General features: G+C 36.4%; 1 protein-coding gene across 1 annotated transcript in view; it reads right to left on the bottom strand.

Moving 5' to 3' along the window:
• Positions 1–586: 586 nt before the first annotated feature.
• The window catches only part of LOC132156296 (hepatocyte growth factor-like), a 31868-nt gene continuing 9828 nt past the window's right edge, over positions 587–22626 (bottom strand). Inside the window, exons 5-18 of the mRNA XM_059565238.1 lie at positions 20465–20607; positions 18965–19085; positions 16529–16647; positions 14665–14830; positions 13905–14038; positions 11453–11546; positions 9774–9910; positions 8478–8510; positions 8207–8312; positions 6220–6294; positions 5312–5461; positions 5100–5206; positions 4441–4583; positions 587–2196 (exon numbers count right to left, since the gene is read on the bottom strand). Of these exons, the coding sequence (XP_059421221.1) occupies positions 2014–2196; positions 4441–4583; positions 5100–5206; positions 5312–5461; positions 6220–6294; positions 8207–8312; positions 8478–8510; positions 9774–9910; positions 11453–11546; positions 13905–14038; positions 14665–14830; positions 16529–16647; positions 18965–19085; positions 20465–20607 (1711 nt within the window). The 3' untranslated portion in view covers positions 587–2013. The remainder of the gene's footprint in view (positions 2197–4440; positions 4584–5099; positions 5207–5311; positions 5462–6219; positions 6295–8206; positions 8313–8477; positions 8511–9773; positions 9911–11452; positions 11547–13904; positions 14039–14664; positions 14831–16528; positions 16648–18964; positions 19086–20464; positions 20608–22626) is intronic.

Genomic DNA, 22626 nt, shown 5'->3' on the forward strand with positions numbered 1-22626 from the left:
CCCCTCGATGTATCTTAGCAAAAAGTTCAGAACAAGCCGCTTCATCAGTCAGCATCTTTTAGGTTTCCTTAAACACAGGTTTCATGTTGTTCCAAAGTAGAAAAAAAAAACAAAACACTACTACACAAAAACATTTGTTTTAATAAATGTTAAAGCCAAATGAGGTACCACTGAAGGGCTCTTTTGCCTTGTCTTGTGCTTTAGTAACACTAATCTCAATGTGTTCAACAACGTCCTTACATAACGACTTGTGCCTCAGGACTTACAAATTAAACTCATCCTTCATTTTTACCAACATAATTAGCATCGGGAGTGGATGGAATACAAACACTTACGAGTCATTACTCAGAGAGCTATTTGTTTAAGCCGACATGATTTTTGGAGGTAATTTCCCAAGCTGATTGTTTTTGGAGGCAGGCCAGCACGAGAGAATGAAGCACTCGTGGAATGAGCGATCCAAGACCACACAAGAGATAAAATCACTCGGATTTATCTTACAATGGCTCTGATCTGAAAATCGGCTAAATTAATCTGTAAATTTCCCAAACTGCCATTTATTCCGATGTCTAAAAAAACACAAGATGTGTGCTCGCTTTGCTCTCTGTCCTGCAGAGATGCACATTTCGGCTTCAATGCATCTTTGCAGCATTACACACACTCTCTCACACACACACGCACAATTCAGTGAACATAAAATATCACACTCGTTCTTGGTTTTCACAACACTTAGCGTACACTGACAAAATGTGCATTTGGAATTAATACAGATATATTTACAAATATATAAAACCACCCAATGTGGACACAAAACGACACTGGAATGGAGGGGGCCAACATCTTATAAAGGTCTATGAGACCTACAAAAGAACTTGGAGTGAGTACCCCACTCCCACGACCACAGTATTTACAACACCCATTTCCAAATCCTCCTCTGAATTCCGCTCTAAACCAAACATGGTGTATGGGAACCTCAGATGCTGATATGTTATGACAACTATGATTTTTTGCTGCATGTCACTACAAGCAGGTCATGTCATCTCCGTTCAGGCTTGCGGACAAAATATCAACACTGGAAATGGACGGAACACCTTTGACTATATAAACACCTACGCTGACGAATCGACAATCTGTAATGGTGACACGAGGAGGTGTTACTGAGGGACACAGTGACCTCTCTCATGTGTGTTTTCAAGTATTATCAGGAGCATAAATGCAAATAAAAAAGCCTTGTGTGTATACTCTTACCCATAGATTTTCGCTATGCTAACAGCTAACAGCTAATCCTTTATCGAGGGACTTTTTGAATGACACTGTTTATAAGGGTTTTATATCAACAAGTAGTTATAATCATAACACCCTCTTTCTCAATGAAGAGCGGCCGAAATATGTACGTCAGCTTTAACGCTTTTAAAGAAAGGAACGACAGATTCCTGCTGGGATCTAAGTTTGTATCCATATATCAAGTCCTGGTCTGAATCCAGACTCAAACTTGGATTGAGTGTCTGATTCCAATATCCCAACTGAAGTACAGATTGTTAGTTTGATGTGTAATGTGTGGGTTGAATGTACATACGAATGCTTTGTAACGTACTGCAGCAAGATTTCTCTTCGAGGACTTGAGGTTTTTGGTTGGTGGCCAGGAATTGCTATTGATTCTTGAAACAGATTCTGGCTGCCCGTCCGCACTTCAGTCCAGTAATCTTTATCTTTCCGTATGGCTAGTTGTGAATTTAGCCTTTAGAGACTGTCTCCCAGCGCCTTGCTCTGCAGTTCTGGCATTATTAGGTGAAAAATTCGCTTGAATAAAGAGGAACAGTTTCAGCCGTGGTTCTACCCCTTTAGTAGTTTCTGAATATATATTTCACGGCCAAGCTGGGAAAGTTCCCAAAAACTTTTTTTAACAAGAACTGTTCAGATGAACCCAAAATCAAGAAATGTACTGTCAGATTTATGGAGATTCAGTATTTTTGTTCTTATATCTCAGATCGTATGTTCAATCCTGCTTATTCTCCATCAGTTGTTTATTTCTGAGTTTGGATAATGTTTGAATACTTTATGAATCCATCCAGTATAGAAGGCCACGTTCACAAAAATGGCTGGTCGGTTGTGTCGGGCACATCCTCTGCCGTTTATGCTCACGCCAACAATTACTTTACTGTTACTCTCTTGGCATACTAGAGGGCCGCCATAGTCCTTCTGTGAGTGAAAAAAAAGGACTAAAATTAATATTTAGAAATACATCTAAAGTTTAACAAAAGTAAAAGCGCAACCAAAACCTTTATAATTTGATTCAGTTAAACTCAAAAAATAAGATGGCATTTGTCTCAAAATGTCAGTGATTTAAATAAGTAGCCGTTTACATACAGAACCATTCAAAAGTTTGAGGTATGATTAAAAAAAAAATCAATTCAAAAAGTTTCACGAAATCTGTATTTATTTGATCAAAAATGTTTTCTATTTGAATATACAACCCGAATTCCGGAAAAGTTGGGACGTTTTTTAAATTTTAATAAAATGAAAACTAAAGGAATTTCAAATCACATGAGCCAATATTTTATTCACAATAGAACATAGATAACGTAGCAAATGTTTAAACTGAGAAATTTTACACTTTTATCCACTTAATTAGCTAATTTAAAATTTAATGCCTGCTACAGGTCTCAAAAAAGTTGGCACGGGGGCAACAAATGGCTAAAAAAGCAAGCAGTTTTGAAAAGATTCAGCTGGGAGAACATCTAGTGATTAATTAAGTTAATTGATATCAGGTCTGTAACATGATTAGCTATAAAAGCTTTGTCTTAGAGAAGCAGAGTCTCTCAGAAGTAAAGATGGGCAGAGGCTCTCCAATCTGTGAAAGACTGCGTAAAAAAATTGTGGAAAACTTTAAAAACAATGTTCCTCAACGTCAAATTGCAAAGGCTTTGCAAATCTCATCATCTACAGTGCATAACATCATCAAAAGATTCAGAGAAACTGGAGAAATCTCTGTGCGTAAGGGACAAGGCCGGAGACCTTTATTGGATGCCCGTGGTCTTCGGGCTCTCAGACGACACTGCATCACTCATCTGCATGATTGTGTCAATGACATTACTAAATGGGCCCAGGAATACTTTCAGAAACCACTGTCGGTAAACACAATCCGCCGTGCCATCAGCAGATGCCAACTAAAGCTCTATCATGCGAAAAGGAAGCCATATGTGAACATGGTCCAGAAGCGCCGTCGTGTCCTGTGGGCCAAGGCTCATTTAAAATGGACTATTTCAAAGTGGAATAGTGTTTTATGGTCAGACGAGTCCAAATTTGATATTCTTGTTGGAAATCACGGACGCCGTGTCCTCCGGGCTAAAGAGGAGGGAGACCTTCCAGCATGTTATCAGCGTTCAGTTCAAAAGACAGCATCTCTGATGGTATGGGGGTGCATAAGTGCATACGGTATGGGCAGCTTGCATTTTTTGGAAGGCTCTGTGAATGCTGAAAGGTATATAAAGGTTTTAGAGCAACATATGCTTCCCTCCAAACATCGTCTATTTCAGGGAAGGCCTTGTTTATTTCAGCAGGACAATGCAAAACCACATACTGCAGCTATAACAACAGCTAGCTTCGTCGTAGAAGAGTCCGGGTGCTAACCTGGCCTGCCTGCAGTCCAGATCTTTCACCTATAGAGAACATTTGGCGCATCATTAAACGAAAAATACGTCAAAGATGACCACGAACTCTTCAGCAGCTGGAAATCTATATAAGGCAAGAATGGGACCAAATTCCAACAGCAAAACTCCAGCAACTCATAGCCTCAATGCCCAGACGTCTTCAAACTGTTTTGAAAAGAAAAGGAGATGCTACACCATGGTAAACATGCCCCGTCCCAACTATTTTGAGACCTGTAGCAGAAATCAAAATTGATATGAACTCATTTTGTGCATAAAATTGTAAACTTTCTCAGTTTAAACATTTGCTATGTTATCTATGTTCTATTGTGAATAAAATATTGGCTCATGTGATTTGAAAGTCTTTTAGTTTTCATTTTATTAAAATTTAAAAAACGTCCCAACTTTTCCGGAATTCGGGTTGTATTTTAAAATGTAATATATAAAAAAGTATTTCTGTACTGACAAAACTGAATTTTACAGGATCATCACTCCAGTCTTCAGTGTCACATGATTCTTCAGAAATCATTCTAGTATGGTGGTTTGCTGCTCAATAAACATTTATTGTTATAACTGACATTCTGCTGCCTATTATTTTTTGTCTAAAACCAAGATTCTTTTTTTTTCTTTTATCCAGGGTTGTTTAATTAAAAGAACATTCAAAAGAATCATCATTACAATTTTTTTACGATGTAGCAGTCTCTACTGGCAATGAAATGAAAACTATTCATTACTGACCCCAAACTTTTGAATGGTAGCTCATTCTGCAGAGAGTAAATCTAGTGAATAAACTCACCTCACACACTCCTTCATCCCTTCTGCCACCAGCACACAGTTTTGAACTGGTGATCGGAATAGTACCTTTGTGAAGCTGCTGGCATCGTTCATTGCTCACTATGGGCAGATGTACCCATTTCAACATTCCCTCATGTCCAGTGCCTGAGAAAGCCATAAAATACTGTATTAGGGACTATATTTGGCACATTTGCTTGAATGTGAACTCAAATTTGTGTGCCTTCCCTCCTGCTTTCACACTGTTACGCTATGTAATTACAAACCGCAAAAAGCTTCCAAAATGCTTTCATCTCCAACATGAATTATTTTGGAAGCTGTTTATAAATGTTGCCTCACAGCAAAGCTAGAACTTTTTTTACACTCATGTTTTAAATATTTTAGCTTTTTTTGTCGCTTTTGGTAACTTTTTTTTTTTCCTAGGTCCTGGTTAATTTCCTACCCTGCCCCCATTTATAAAATATATTCAAGTGCTGTTCTTTAGTCCGAACCCAGAATTGGGTAATGCATTTATGTTAATAAAACAAACCAAACTTTATGGTCAGTTGAAGCCACTGGGAGGTTGTTGTGTTAGACTGGAAGCAAGACAGCAATGTTGTGTGCCTGTAAAGCTGTCAGGTGTTGGGGAGTCTCTGATGACTGTCTCTTATAAGTTGAACCCACCTTTGGTCTCACCCCAGCCGTACACAGAGCATAAGGTGTTCTCCTGAATGCTGCAGTCTGCCACAGGCAGCTGAATGATTCTGACATGCTCTCTTGGGAGCGCAGGCCTGTGAGAAAGAATAACAGAGAGATCATTTTATCGTCAACAAAGGAATAAGATCAGACATGGAATAAATTAATAATATACAAATTTATTTATCGTCAGGTCTTACTGAGTCAGTCGGAGAAGAGCAAGACTTGAGCCTTCCGGGCCACAGATCACATGCGAGATTCTCCTCTCCTGTTTGTGGAAGTCATTCTCACCCGACTCATTCAAATGGGATATACCAAGCCAAACTCTGTATTCTGATAGGTCAGGCACACTGCGGTGAAAAAGCATTTCATAAAAATATGGTTTCAAGTTTTGGGCATAAATATTGTACTGTATAATGTATGAATGTATGCATGTATATATTTTGCCCAATAATTTAGTTTTTTATAACCATTGTCTTCTCTTTTTGTACTCCTCTACTGTGCCTTAAAAACTCTCACGTCAACAGCCTTTACAAATGTGTATTAAGATTTAGCTTATTTATTCTATTTTTTTATGACTATCTTCTAATCTTTCTCTGATGCTTAAAATGATACAGAATTTTTTCTTTTTAAACTTTCCTGCCAAAAGCGTTTTATAATGAGGTGCATCAAATTTACTAGCAAACTGCATGTTTACAAGTCCAAAATAGGGTTTCAGCCTCTTTGCAATTAAAAAGCTCAGAGTAGGCAATTTTTGAGGCACTGATTTTATAAATGGTCTAAAAAAATTCTTTTTAGAGTAGGAAGGATGTTACTGTATGTTTTCGTAGTAAAATGAAACTTCTTAATCTCAAAAGTTCAAGCTCTATTTGATTCCTCATGACATGACCTCTATAATATAAATTATTTTTGTGGATATGTTGATATATGGATGTTTCATGCTATAAGATGCATCATGTTCTAAAAGCATCCGCAGCTTTGATTTGTTGGGTTACATGCACAGGACAAATCATGAAAGCTCGCGGATCATTGACCCTGTGACCCTGAGAATCCAGAGGTTACGGCCAGGGCACGATGTTGACTGTGCAGCAAGGCTGGAGATAATTACCATGACGAGAAGCACTGTCTGTCTGTCAGCACCCACTCCTCCCTGACCAGAGATCCTCCGCACCAGTGAGTGCTCCTGATGAGGCCGAGAGACATGAGACAGTGACGCATCTCCAACATGACTCTCTCACATTATAAAACATAACAGCGCAGGGCTTTACTTCTGAGGAGCTGTCCCAACTTCATGGACAACTCCACTTTATTTGGAGGGAATTTTACAGACAATCTCCCTGCAATGGACTTATTGGGAAAACAGATTTTGTGTATACTTCTTGCTTGATATAAAGAAAGTGGATACAAAGATTTGGGAAATGCAAACACCCTGTAAAATTACTGTAACTTACTGTAAATACATTGACAACACTTAATAGTATCACCTGTTAATAAGTCAGTAAATATATAATGCTAACAGATACCTGTTAGTAGTTCGGTGGAGGATGAGTTGCATGCTAACATTTTATATTTAAGAGGTTAGAGGTTTGTTAAAAAATAATAATAATAATAAAACCCGGACTAGTGATGCTTATTAGTGCACTATTTTTATTTATATATTTGTTTGGCTGTTTTTTTAATAATGCCATATCAGCAGCAAATAATATTTACATGGCAATTTCAAGAGTAGTAGATATAATAAAATAATCATGATAAGAGTAAAACTTCAGTGAATAAAGACAACTATATACTAGGGGTGTGACAAGACACTTATCCCACGAGACGAGATGAGACACGAGGCAAGATTTTCAATGGTGAAAATACTCTTTTATTCAACTGAAAAACACAAAATGCAAAACATTTAGGTGCATTTTGAAATCAACTTATGAAATTAAACTTCTATTTTAATAAATTATATGCAGCGATAAAGAACATGTAAACTAGAGCTGCAAGATTCTGGATAAATTGAGAATCATGTTTATATGATATATATATAGGCATATAAATTGGAAATTCACGATTCTCTCACGATTCTAAAGAAAAGAAAAAGTCGTAAATTAAACAAAATCACATAATTTACTAGTGGTTTTGATAAATTGTTCATTGCCTTAAAAAATATATATTAATTTGAAAAAAAATAATAATAATAAATGATGGAGTCAGTGTCTCAATTCATAAAGACCTGTTTCTCAATTAGAATCTTTTAAATGAACGATTCAAAGACAAATACTTTTTTAAACCGCCAGTAGGAAGAGGATATTGCATTACAATACATACACGTGTTAAGATACTTAAGTTCTGATCGCTACTGTGGATATATACAAATAGTGTTTATACCCATACTGTAAACTTTTATCCCAGTACTTCTGTTATCTAAATGTCTGTAACACAGAAATAATGATGTGTGGTTGAAAAGACTGTTTGTGTTGCTCTTTCTGGATCACCTGCAGCATGAATGATTAATTAACAAAATGTGCTTCTCACGCTCCACTGCCACTTGTGATGTGAAACAGTCATAATAGACATAGCTGAATCGTTGTCATTCAGGAATAAGATCGCATGGGTGTTTGAATCGAAATCGCCATCTTTAAACGATTAATCTTGCAGCTCTTATGTAAACTGCAAATTCTTTTGCGAGGATTATCGTCTCGTGCACAAGATCTCGTCACATCCCTATTATATGCCATAATTTAACAATATTTTTCTTAAAACAATTAAAAAAAGGCCTTTTGGTTTGATATATTTACTAAAATAATACTAAAATGTTTAATAAATAAATAATAAATAATGAAAAATGCCCATTAATGAAATCTCTGTTTAAAAACCATTGACTAATATCACTTAAAAGCAGGACATTCCATATAAATATGCATTATAGTCAATGAAGTCTTACAAAAATTACACACTGGTAGTTCATCACCATTCTTTTTTCTTCATCTTTCAATAATTACTCATGGGTAAGTCTTGAAGTACCGATTCTTAGTGCACCACAAATAATGTTTGTTAATAATGATATTATTTATCAATGTTACCTACATATTTTGCCAGTGGCTTACCCTCTCTGTATGCTGACCATCCAGCTGCCTTCTTCAATCCGGACAGGCCCACCACCGACGATTCTCACCTGCTTGTGAACAAAACATGAGGTCTTTGTACCCTCATCTGAAAATAGATTGAAAAAAGACAAAATTAAGGGTGACACAAGTTTATCAGAAAATTACAGAAAAACACACAAATGCACAAACGTGTTTTTGAAACAATCTTTCTTAGGGAATCTGAAGCGAAAGAAAACTGCACAGTTTAACAACACTTGAAAGACGTGATTACCTTTTTGTGGCAGAATTTTATGTGAGGGCTCACCTAAAAAGGAAGGAAAAAGAAAGGTACTTATTTTTGTTCTAAGCAATGAATAGGCATGAGAAATTTAAAAAAGATGTGGTCACCAGTGATGGCTGTTTAGAGTAAATTTGAGTGAAAGTGTGTGTGAGGTCTTTAGCATAGGACTAGTCTTGGTCCAGCATGTGGGACCAGTTAGACCCGCCCAGCACTGAAGTTTAACTTGTACATGCAAGTGTGTGTGAGACAGAGGGAGTGCTGAGTGCTGACAGTCTAAGCCACCTGGACTTTACACTCTTTAATTAAACTGAAACCTCTGTGGAAAGTGTGTGCATGTGTGTGTGTGTGAGTGATTGATGTGCGTATGTAGATTCGTAACACATGGCCTACATGCTGAACACAAGCCTGCGGTGTCAATGATGAGAGTATAAGTCAACAGGAAAGCATATGTGGGTACATAATGGTCAAATATATGGGGTTTTTATACATAAAAATGCATTTATCAGCTAAGACACAAACTGATCAAAAGGGACAGTAAATACATTTATAATTTAAAAACAAATATAAAAAAAAATATTTAATTTTTTTTTCAATTCTATTCATCAAATAATTATGTTTCTTAAGCATCAAATCAGCATATTAAAATGATTTCTGAAGACAGTGAAGACTGGAATAATGGCTGTAGAAAATGCTGCTTTGCCACCACATGAATACATTTTATTTTAAAATATATTCAAATAGAAACCATTGGGTTAGTTGTCTAACTGATTGAGACATTTGTGATTTCAATTCACAATTTAGTTCTAAATTAATTGTTCAGCTGCATTTTAGACTCAAACTGGTTCAACTAATTTAATTCAAGTAACAAGTTTAAACAAATATGACCATAATAAAGCTACTTATTTGCACATTTGCAATGGTTGGTAGTCACAAATGAAAGTGTCTTGGAAAAGTGTTTAATTAAAAAATATATAAAAAAATATATTAATTATATTTAGTAGCCTTTCACACTTTTTATAGTTACTTTTTTATACTTCTATATTCTGCTCTAACTAGACACTTCTGGTTATTGTATGGTAACAGTTCATTCTAAATTAATAAAATACAGAATTTTTATCTATTTTAGGAATTATCTTTTTAGCATTTAACTATTTTGGTTTTAGTGGTTTACTTTACCCCCATACTCAGCTTGTGTTAGACTCTTCATGTTTCAAGTAGCATTTTTAGTGAACCCAAAGGTCTCAATCAGATTGTAATGCTAGCACAGACAGCGTGCTGTTCACTCACAGGGTTTGAGAGAGCAGTAGTCCCAGGGAATGGATGAGCTGTTGGTATAACACCATGGGCCGTGTTTGTCCTTGTCCGGGTTTCTGCAGAAGTTCCCCGCCTGTTCAGCCATCAGCAAGTCCACATCTCTTTCATTACTGAGAACAAAAACAAATCTCATCATTACAACACAGAAAATGTGCAGCTTTAATAGCAGAGTGCTATGAATGAAAATTAACATATTAATATAAACATTCAAATTAGGTGTATCATTCAGGCAAATCCAGGGTCGTTTAACACTAATCAAACAGTTTATCCAGTGTTTGTAACAAAATAATAAATCCATAAATCTAAATCCATTTAAAAAAAAGAATCCAAAGAAACAGCTTCTTCTCATAAGCCCCAGATGTGTGGCGCTCTTCTCAGGAGGCAAGGTGAAGTATTTAGCTTGTGCATTACTCATGACATGTTTCCCCAAGCTTTTCCACATTATCACTCAGATTCAGGAAGATTCACAGATGTATAGAGATGCTACGATTCTCCAAAAGTTCACCAGAGACCAAAAGTGCTGCAATGAAGAGCACATGCATGACACAGATGATTTTCTTGCTGTGGTACTCTAGGGTTCATACAAAGTAAACAATCTATTCCTAATGCCTGTCTGACAGTGACCTTTGCAACCCGGCCATAGTGGCTCACAGGCTGTGGGCCAAATAAAGGAGCTGATTGGCTTTGATATGTTCATGGAGGAGGGTTAGGGAGAGGAAAAGGGTGAGAAGGTGGCTCTTAAGAACCCTGTTCCAGCTGGGTTGGCCTGTCTGTAATTTTTAAGGAATTGAGTCACTCCAACTGCTCCATGTTACCCATCAGTTAGAGCTCTCCAGAAACGGGGTCCAGCACTAAAACGTGTTTTTCTTCCTCAGAAAACCACGAGGGTCTTATTTTCTCAACAAAGACAAACTCGACCTGACAATCCCTGAGCTCTGCATCAATGAGCTGCCGGGGTTCTGGAAAGGTCGACCTTTGACCTGGAACTTGTTCATAAAACAGGGAAGTTATTTAACGGCACACATCTCAGGGTGAGTGTGGATGGCAGAAACAGCACAGGCCTTTTGCGGAAACAATTGTTTGTCTCCTCTTAGACTTACACATGTGCTCATTGATAATGTGCCAATGCACATTAAACACAGGCAAAAGCATAACGTAAAACTGTTAATGCATATTTGATAGCTCCATATGCTTACACATAAAAAACTAAAAAAAAAAAAAAACAACAACAGATATTTCACAAAGCATCTGTCCCATTTATTCACTCTCACCAATTTAATGACAACTTTCTGTGCTTGACCATTGAACCTAACCAAAGCAGCACAAAGGCATCATGGGATTGTCCTTGAGATCCAGCATAGCAAGATGTGGACCTAGTTTGGTTTCCATGGAAACTGAGTGAATGTCCATGACTGAATCTATGCGCTGTACCACTATAAATGATGGTTCTGCTTAATACTAGATTATGGAAAATTCATAGAGAAAACTATATATGTGCCCATACTGAATGACTATGAACAATCAATTTATTATCTCTAAATATGAGCATGTTATTTATTCAGTTTAAAGCTGAAGTGATAAAAAAAAAAACTCTCAAATTAATATGTAGAGACATTTATTTTGAAGTCTAGACATGGATGGCCAGCTCTCACCTTTCACTGTGATCATTCCATGGAGCACAAGGGATGCCAGAGCGTGTTTTAGCCCGTTTTCCATTGTATGTGTCACCAATGCCCGTATAACACTCTGAAACAACACAGCCAAACAAAAAGCATTACATCTTCAAACTAAAGCAGATATTAGAAAGCAGGTGTGCAATAACAGTAAACAACATTTTCTATGAAAACTTTTCTTAGTAAAATGTGAGTATGTTTGCCAATGCAAAACTCGCTATGATATTCTTTTACTTAGATATGAGTCGGGTCCCCCATTTTATCATTTTTTTTTTCAGAAAAAAAAAACGGAACATAAAATTTCCGCAACCAGCTGACAGTAATTCATATTTTTTAATATACTATTATTTATTTTAAAAATTAAATTGTAGTTTTAGTAAGTTTGTTATGTTCTTCTGTTGTTTTTATTATTATTATTATTACTATTTTATATATATATATATATATATATATATATATATATATATATATATATATATATATATATATATATTTTTTTTTTTTTTTTTTTTTTGATTTCTATTTAGATGAATATATTTTTTTATTAAAATTTTAGTTTTAGTAATTTTAGTACTTCAACAAAAAAGATAAACGCAATGCAACATGATTAAATATAGATGTTTTAATGATTCCAATTAAAGCTTTGCTTTTAATCAATGCTGTTAACCTAAATGCCTCAAAATGATTATCAAACTCTGCAAGTCAAAGTGCTTAAAGAAACACAGCAGGTTTGTGGAAACATACTGCTTATGGAAACACAGCAGGGCTCCCAGCGCACAACAATAGTTGAACAATCATCCCAATGGCCTCAATTGGAACATCGGCTAAATCGATCTTAACATCAGCGCTTGTGCGAGTCCTTCTATGAAGTGTCTCCTGGGCCCTGCCAGTCACATGAAGCTGTCAGCAGTGATTAATGCTTGACTCATGCTGTCTCATTCCCACACCACAGATCCTGCTCCCTTTACATGTTTCAAACAGCCCCCATTAGTGACCGTAGAGATCGGACTACAGGGACCCCGATATACCGATGCCAAGACAGCCAAGAAAGAGCAAATGAAAGAGAGAGAAATGGAGGGAGAAAGTGCTACGACATTCTTGAGCAAAATGAAAATAAATTATATAGTTATTATGTCATGCTGGGGAGGATTAATAAGAACAAAGGCAAAGATGTTTTTTTGAGGGTCGTTTTGATATGCAAAGAAGACACTACTTCGAAAGTTAAAGCCTTCTTATTTTACCCAGCCAGAAGGACACAGTTGGAAGAACGCCAGCCATAACATCATGGAAAACAAGATCAAGCTAGTAGATTATAAACTTGTTTCTGAAAAGCAAATAAGTGTTTATGGTTACTGTCTGTAAACTCGCCTGGCGTACTGGAATTTTCACTCTTACATAACTCACAGGACAGAAATACACATCTAGGCAGAGGTCAGACATGTCATAGTACTTCAGGAGCAATTCATGGGTTAAATGTCTCTGGTCAAGGGCACGGTGACAATGACTGGCTTGAAATACTCTACCAATAAGTTACAGCTGCCATGCTGCTTTTACAAGATGAGTAATACTTGAAAAAAATGAATTTCGGTGTGCACTGAAATGTTCAAATGGATTCAAATGGATTTCAATAGAACTGTATATTTCTCCCTGGATTTTCTGATAATCAAGGATGCTGATATTTTACATACTGTAGAATGAACTGTATATCAATGTCCCTGAGCTCAGCTTAGTCTTTAAGAATTCATGGCCTGAATAAATGTACAACAGTGTGTTCTTCTGCATGACAAATATGGTTGAGAAGAACACGTGGCACTCTTGAACACTAGCTACCTAATAAGGTAATGCCCTTCCATCATAGTTGAAACGTAATCAAAATGTTTTTAGAACTTATTTTTGTTAGCTAGGATAACATCCAAAATATGTCATTGTCCTGGGGCTGCCGTCGCATCATTCAAGTCGATGCTGCACACTGGTGGTGGTTGAGGAGAGACCCCCCCCACCCAACATGATTGTAAAGTGCTTTGGGTGTACAGCAATACACAATAAAGCGCTATATAAATGCATCATTCATTCATTCTCTAAATGGATCATTCATTCATAGCTTTATTGAATTCAAAACACAGTAGTCCTGTGCAAGACAATGTATTTCTCAATGCCATGAACCTGACTGTGTGCATCAAAATGGCACTGATGACATGAAAAAAGTGGTATATACATTGTTTTACTGTTATAAAAAGTTATTATAAGAACATATGCTGTAATATATTTGAGTTGTTATGAAGAGTAATGAGGTCTAAATGGTTAAAACATTTCTCAAGGTATACATTTCATGTGTGCATGAGAACTGAAAATATAAAGCTAGTACCATGCAACAGTAACAACAAACTTAATATAATACATATCAGGCAAATGCACTATAAATGACTCTTACCTTCATGTTCAGGTGGTGCAAAACCACAGCGAGGAATGTTGGAGCAGAATGCCACAGGTACATAGGGGTCAGTCGTAAAGCACCATGGGAGATGACGACCATCAGGATTCCTACAGTAGTTCTCCCGGAGATCCCTGCAGTGTAGATGCTTACATTTAATCGTATAAACACACATCACACATGTTAGTGTTACAGAGCAAAATGCTGAACAGACTGAGCTTGATATTAAAAACTACAGGTTTGATGACATGTAGTATTCAGGTTAAATTTTTCTATGACAGAACAGAACCAGCATACGAGGTCAGAAGTGGTAACATATATAAAAAAAATTTGAATTGTATTTCTATTTACGTTGGTAATGGATACGTATTGATCTGTATTGGATATTTTATTTTGCATGTTCATCTTAAAATTGAGTTTAAATGTAATGTTTATGTTTTTTTTTCTCTCTCTATCATATATTTAAAAAAAATGTATAAACTGTATCAATTGTGTTTAAATCATGTTTAATATCAGCCATTTATTAGTTTTCTGTCATAATAAAAAAATAATAATACATCCGCTTTCCACGATCAACCTAAATTCTAATATTCTAACAGAATATTCTAACAGAAAGAAATGCTGGTGTACTGATGAAGGTCAATAAAAAGAACATCAAAGTTTGGCTGTACATGTGCACGAATCAAGTCTAAATCCAGTCGACACATATTTCAACTATACATGAATACTTAATGCATATGTTGTAGGAGCATTTTCTTACTTGCAACGGTAATTCTGTGGAGTATAAGAGTGTTGATGGGGAAACTGCGCATCCCATCTCTGACAGGTCACTCCCTCGGGGGTGATGCCAACCGTTCCACGATAACCCTCTCCACGTCCATGGAAACAAGTTGTTGTGTTGTCAGTGTCACCACCGTTGTCTGAATCTGAGTAAATAGTGAAAAACATAAACAGAAAGACAAAGGGAGTGAGAGAATGAAGTATAATATCACTCCTTAGGCATGATGAACGCTGAATCATAGATTCACCATTAACTGTAAGACCGCACTGCCTGAGGGAGGAATAACAACAGCTTTATCCTGCTTAACAGAGAGAAATGCTTCCTGAATGAGTCAAAGCAGGCACTAAGTCTGTGACAAATGCTGAAACAGTAGCCTACAGAGCTTTTTTAGGGTCAAACGTAAGCGTTTTATGAGTGGACAACAGATATATATTGTTTTTGCCCATACATCTCATTGCAATAAATTACGCTCACTGGAGACAGAGTTATTATGTTTACCTCCAATAAACTGATAGTGCTTCAGTCTGCTAATAATGAGGCTGGCAGTATGGGTATTTAGGCCAAGTCCTGCTAATAAAACCTGAAGTCAAACTCTCATTTGCATCCGATGCACTGATAATATGAATAGTTGTACAGGGGATTTTATCCTAGGTAACAAAAATATGTTTTAAGAACATTTTGATAACGTTCCAATGAAGTTATGAAAACATTTTTTCTGAATGTTTCATTTCTGAAACTTTTATTCATAACTTTGAGGGAACCTTACCAGAACATTAGCCAAAGTCCAGACAACATTCTCTGTTAGCTAGGATTATATTCATACAATGTTTGGTTAGCATTTTTTGCTGCGTTAAAGCAGTGGAGCGTAGCATCATGAAGACAAATTCAAAGGTCAAGCAATTGGAAACAATGAGGCACTTTGTTTACTGCAGCGCAGCACTGTATATTTTTAAGAGCGTGTTTAGGTTTATGGAGGATCAAATAGTCTTGTTAAGGACAACGTTCCTTCTGCAAGTGGATGAAAGCCATGTCTTGTAAAAGCAGATGCACCTATGGTGATTTCCATAGGTGGGTAGCGTGAGACATAGATAGCTAAAGTCTGTTTTGCTGCTTATTGAGATTCCGAGGTGTTTGAAAGAAAGCTGCGTTCTGCCAAACAGGGAAGAGTGTGGTGAAAAGTTCTTACCATTACGGTGATCTTTGAGTATTCATCCCAGGGTTTTGCTCAAAGTTACAACTTGCACTTGCCAAATAGCTCTGAAAAACAAATGGCCCGGTCTAGAACGGTGAAGAGCATGAGTGTCGGACGCCTGAGTTTATACTTCGTTTACCACTTGAACCAATATGCCGTCACCTCACTAATGAAAATAAACGAATGCAGCACGGGGCGGGGGGGTGGGGTCATTATAATAATAGGTTTTTGGGCACTTGTGAGCTTGTGTGTTTGAGTGACTTAACCCACATACGTTTTGTCTTTAGTATGGAAGGTTTACATGGCACTTGAAACTCAAGCACATTTCTCATGTGCAGATAAGCCAATGCTCTACTGCGCTGATGAGGAAAAATAAACACTGAGGCACGTTACCATAAAGATGGGGCAAGAGCTGAGGAAAGAGAAAGAGAGGAGAGAGAGTTTTATTAGTGGACCCTCCTCTTTCTCTTCTCCCGGTTACAAACAACATTCCTGTGAGGGTCCCAAATGAATGGGGAGCCTTTGCTACAGGAAGAGGAAGTTGTAAATTTGGCAAACTCTGTCTCTTTTAATTCAATTTTTCTCTGGCTTCTTTTTGTTCTTCTCTCTGTCTCTTCATCTTACATATAAGACACAGACGCGCACACTCACCACACTGTTTGATGTTACAGTATTCCCATGGAGTGCTTGGATCGGTGGTGAAACACCAGGGTCTCTGGCGCCCGTCTGGGTTCCTGCAGTAGTTGTCCTTTAGACCTTTATCGGGGTACCTGTCATAGGAGGGGCAAAATGAACACGCTTAACACACCACATATCAACTATCCCAGTTCTTCGGAAGCTTTGATTTATTGGCAGGATAAAATTCTAATAACCTCCAGAAAACAAGTTACATGCTTTCCACTACTGGTACAACAGGACCATATAGGCAAAGCGCACAAAACAGAAGCCAATTGCTCTGCACACATGCAAAGCCTCATAGTTATACAGCGATGCATTAAATTGATCAAAAGTGACCGAATGTTATGTACATTTATGATATTACAAAATATTTATATTTCAGTTAATGCTGTTCTTTTAAACTTTCTGTTCACCAAAAAATCATGAGCACTAAATCAGCATATTAGAAAGATTTCTGAAAGATCATGTGACACTTAAGACTGGAGTAATGACTGCTGAAAATTCTTTGCCAACATAGGAATACTGTATATTACACTTAAATATATAAAAACAGAATACAGTTATTTTTGTACAAATATTTCACAATATCACAAAAATAAATGTAGCCTTGCTACATCAAATAATCATTAAATAATCAAACTTTTAAACAGTAGTGTACATTGGCTGATACTCAATATTTAATTATGCATTTCCTATATGTTTATATTAATTAATTATATATATATATATATATAACTTAGTCAATTTGAAATTAATATCTGATTGATTAAAATAGTAATGTTTTATCTACAATACAAACTGACACTTTTTGTGGCAGACTTGTCATGTAAAGGAAAAAGAGCTTCTGTCTTGTAATGTACAATGGGTTTTCATAGTTGCTTGCACTTCTGAAAAATAATAATAAAAAAGATAGGGTTCGCACAAAGCAGTCATTTGATTTAGTGATTTATATCAAATGGGGGCATGACACAGTTCCCATGAGGTCAAGTGGAAAAAAAATATATTGATTTTTCAACTATTTTAAAAAGTTGCTCACAAATGCCATCCCGGATTAGGCCAAATGCAAGATCATTTACCCTGTATGCAATCTGACATTTAAAAAAAAAATTTTTTATTTAGAGACTCTTGAGGGAGAGTATTCAAACAAACCGACATTTATTTCAAGATTAATGATATTGTTGTTTCCCAGAAATAGTAAAGATGTAACTGGGTCACTGGGAATGTCATGCAAAATGAAAATTCCATTTACTGAATGGAAAGTACATGTACATCAGGTAACAATGTGGTCAACTATTTCAGTTGCTATTCTCCTCAAAATACGTGTGTAATTGAGTAAAGATGTGCAAGGAAATTTAGAACCTTTTTTGTCCAATATGAACATGGTCCAAACAGATAATAGTTTTCCAAAACAAAGTGCAATTTTTCATATCTGCTGTTGGCCATCACTTTAAGATGCCTGCTCACATTGTGATTTCAGACAGACTAAAGCATAGCTGAGTTGTTTTTTTCACAATTAACATTAAATGACATGAGGCCAATGATCCACTCATGACCCCAGCTTTCTTCAGCATAACATTATCGAATCACTGACTAGTTTTTCAACTGATATCTGATTCTTTCTTTAAAACTTAATCCTATTAACATCAACTACAATGACATTTTCTGAAGAAAATCAGATTGTTGTCTGCCATGCAAAACTCACTTAGTGTTTTGAGTGGTTTCCAGGGCATTGCTATGGGGTGGCAAAGAAGTTTGTTTCCATGTAATTACTATAGAGTTCTAGAAGGTTTCTGCATCTCAACTCAAATCAGGCCACCTCCCAAGTCTTCATAATATTTTAGATATGTCTCTCTTTAAAGGGATAGTCTTCTGGTGGACACACATACACACACAAAAAAGATACTTTGAAGCACATGGGTATACAAACAGTTGTCTGCTTTCATTGACTTCCATAGGATGAAAAAAAAATACTATGACAGTTAATGGGGACCAGAAAGAGTTTGGTGACCAACATTCTTCAAAATATCTTACTTTGTGTTCAAAATAAGAAATAAATCCATGCAGGTTTGTATGGAACAAATTGAAGGTTAGTAAATGCTGATATAATTTAAATTTTTAGGTGAACTATCCCTTTAATTTAAGTCTATTTAGTTTTCACCTGTTTTGTGTCTCCCAGGTGCAAAATCATAACTTTCACCACTTAGAAAAGTAACTGCACACCTTTTTGCAACAAGCCACATGATCTGAGATATGATCAATAGTATCCAACAGGTGAACAAGAGATTTGCATTTTTGTATGTATGCCAAATTGGCCAAGCCTCTCATATTGACTGAAAATCCTGACCTGAAGTTTTTCTGATGTTCCGATGTTGTCCCTTACTGTTAGCATTTTTCTGGTGGGTCTCATACCTTTTAGGATGGAAAAGGTGTTTATGTGGTTCCTCAAGGTCCCAGCGCTGGCATTCCCGACCGCTCTTGGTGTGGTCCATTGGTCCACGGTAACTTTCTCCATTACACGTCATGCATTCCACTATGGATAAGGAACATGCCTGGTAAGAATGTTAATCAGGACGAGGCCCAAAAGATTCCAGCTGAGCAACATTACCATGCACGTAGAGGATGACTCAACAGGGTTTAACCTTGGTTGTCACGTTAAACGGTTAGAAGATTGTAACTGTGGCAGAATGCTGGTAGTAAATTAGTGCACATATTTGATATGCATAGGCTAATCACTAACGATTAATGACTGCAGGGATTATAATCACATTTTTCAAGAAGACAAGCAATTACAGAGCCACATGTGACCCTTAGATATTCTAAAAATAAATCATCTTCCACTTCAATTTTCTAGGCAGACGTACCATCCATTAGGCCTTACTTTTAACCCCAAATGTATGTTGCAGCTCCTAACAAATTTCATACGATCAAAGGTTAAAGCAACATGCAATTATTACAGTACTTAGTAAAGAGCGTAGTCACTGTAGGATCAAACCAAATATCACAGCAGATGGAGGTCACCTCAGCTAGAGTTATCTCTCTAAATACTGTTATTAGTTGTACAGTACACAGATTATAAGGAGCAGACTGCTGTTGTAGAAATAGATTTTAATGTCAGCCACTCTCGTGAAAGCATTATTTCACTTCCTTGTCTTTGTGCGTGTTTATGATTATGGGAGATTAATTTATTAGCAAACCCTCCCAGCCATATTTCACCATGCAACTCTTAGAATAGACAAGAGGCTCTCTTTGTTGGCCTGATTGCTATCTCTGCAGAAAACCCCTTTATGCATACGACTCAATGTGATCTCCTATTAACGAAAATCCCCAGTTACCCGAACAATCAAGCGCTTTCATTCTTCTTCAATAGATAAAGCACTGAATCTAATAAATTAGCAATTGACATGGAAAAGGTGTTTTAAAAGGCTTAAAATCAATGCAAACTTTAGGGCTCATATTTAGCATTCGTCAATTTAAACTGCTAAACAATAGAAAATAGATATCACAAGTGAGATTGTTTTAACATTACAATTGTTTCTCCAAAACAGTCAACTGAGAACAAATGGAGACTTTTGAAATCTCCTGATACAGAAGTTTCACCACACTGTTTTGTGATTTTCAATTATTTCAAATTTCAGTAATTGTTCTCATAAAGACCAAATTATCTTTATAGTATTCACATTAATTTCATAGCTCTATATTCTTACAGTACATGCTATCAACTAGTGGTTGACCGATATAGTGTTTTTTTATTTTTGAGAGCCAATGCCATTATCTTGGAAAGCAGGGGGCCTGATAGCCGATATAAAGCTGATAAAAAACAAAACAAAAAAAACAACAACACATAACTGAAAGCTGAATAATGATAATTCTGAACATTAAAATACAAAAAGTAGCTGGTCTTGAACTCACCCTCTGAGCATTGTGGGATGCTGCAGTCCTGGTGGCGTATTTTGGGGTCTGTGGTAAAGCACCAAGGACCTGTTGTGGTGTTGTCTGGATTACGACATAAATTCTCCTGTAGATCTCTGTGCTTGTGCCTCAGGGGTAAGAAACTTATAGAGTGAAAAGAAAAACATGAAACAGAGGTGATGTTTGTAAATCATAACCAAACAAAATTGCTCTAAATTTCTGGAACAACATACAATTAATCTTTGACACATTACTTGACATTTTAAGCTGCAGAGTAAGGGTCAATTCTCTTTTATTGATGTTAAAAATCCTTTGCAATTATTAGCCTTTTTACTACAGTAGCATCCGATACTACAACTGAACTAAGAATCATTTACAAAGAATTTTACTGGATGTCACAAGACACAGTTTTGACTTCCACCCAAGTACAACAGGAGATCTCAATAATTTATATTTACATTAATAAGAGTGGCATGACTAACAATATCTTTAAAATGAGAATGCAGTTTAACATGCATTTGGCTCTGGGGAAATTGTTGCATCTTCATTTTTTTCATTTTTTTCTTTTTACTTAGGAAAAAGTACAAAGGTCGAGTCTTAAAAAAACAAATGAATGTAGGTAAATAATGATTTTGGCAAGCAAACGGGGTAGTGTAAATCCTTTGGTCAGAGAAGGTCAAAAACTACACAGTCATTGAGTCAGACTATGCTCATTATGAGCATTGATGCTTTAATAGCATCTTACAATGGCTATTTAAATGTTATAAAAGCAGTATCACACAAAAACAAATGTTTTTTACTCCTAGTGCCATTGTAGAACTACACAGTTCTTTCATCCAATAAACAATTTATTCTGAAACCCAAAGCTTTTAAAATAAATTGTATATTTTATAAAATGTAATAGAATTAAAAAAGTTTTTATAAAATAAATAAAATAGTTTCAAAAAGTATTTTACCCTTGACATGCAAATATTTGTAAAACAATTAATCATTGCCTTAAGCCAAATGGTAATTATCTTTTTTGTAGTTGCCTTTGGCATTCACAACACAAATCAACCAAGTTCATGAAGATTGATGAATAAAAATAAAAATGCAATCTGTGACAAATTAGCTGACCTACAGGCCCGTGCGGTATTTCAAAACGTTAAGGTCCATTGGTTTTTTGAGCCGATAAAACATGCCTGTGATGTTTCAGAGGCAAGCATATCAAAAGCTGGCTTTAAATCTGTACTGATGTCTATTAGAGAGATAAAAAGAGTTGAAGGGGAAAGAGGAAAGAGGAAAGAGAGAGAGAGGGAAATATCTAGAGAGGGAAAGTTGGTATTATGGGTTCAAGGTCTCTGAAAGGTAATCACATTTTCAGAATAATAAAAAAAATAGTGCATAAAACTTTTGTACAGGTTTAAAAACAGGCCAGATAGGGCAGATCTATCGTAATGACTTGCAGTACAGGAAGTAAATCGAAAGCACCATGTGGTGTCCCTAATGAATTCCCGTAGCCGTAATGAACTCAAAGACGAGTTCTCCATTAGGAATCTTATCTTAGCTTTGTACTGCTTTCTGTCAAACTCCCACTCCCACCCTCAAAGCCTCTAAACATGACATCTGTTCCAGGCTCCATATGGTTTCTTGATGTTTATTCTTTTATGTTAGTGTATACAAAAATTTATATTTTGGGTAAACCTGCAATGCATTATTAATGCATAGGCATAATTGTAAACAAAGGCCTATTTTGGCAATGCAAGAACAGAAGCAATTGATTGAAAACATACTGGTCGCTCATTGGGGTTCCTACCATTGACCTAATTGTCTCCAGTAAGACAGCAATAGGGGTGTAACGATTCACTCGTTTTCTCGATGCATCGATTACAAACCCTGTCGATTCATATGCATCGATCTTGAAACATGATTTTTGAATCGTGAATCACCGATCTTGGACAGTAATCGATTCAAAATGCTAAGAATCGAATGAATCGCGATTTCTATAGCGATTCAATGCTTTCAAAATGTATACACATTAAATGACTACACGCACGAATTAATGGAGACATTGAAGAGTGTTCGTGAATCGTGCCTCTTGTCTGTCCTTCACGCGCTCCACTGTTTACCGACTGACTGTCACATGATTGCGCTCGCTGTTCTCTCTGACGCAGCTGACGTGT

This window comes from Carassius carassius, chromosome 13, assembly GCF_963082965.1.
Source record: "Carassius carassius chromosome 13, fCarCar2.1, whole genome shotgun sequence".
In the NCBI taxonomy this organism is placed as follows: domain Eukaryota; kingdom Metazoa; phylum Chordata; class Actinopteri; order Cypriniformes; family Cyprinidae; genus Carassius; species Carassius carassius.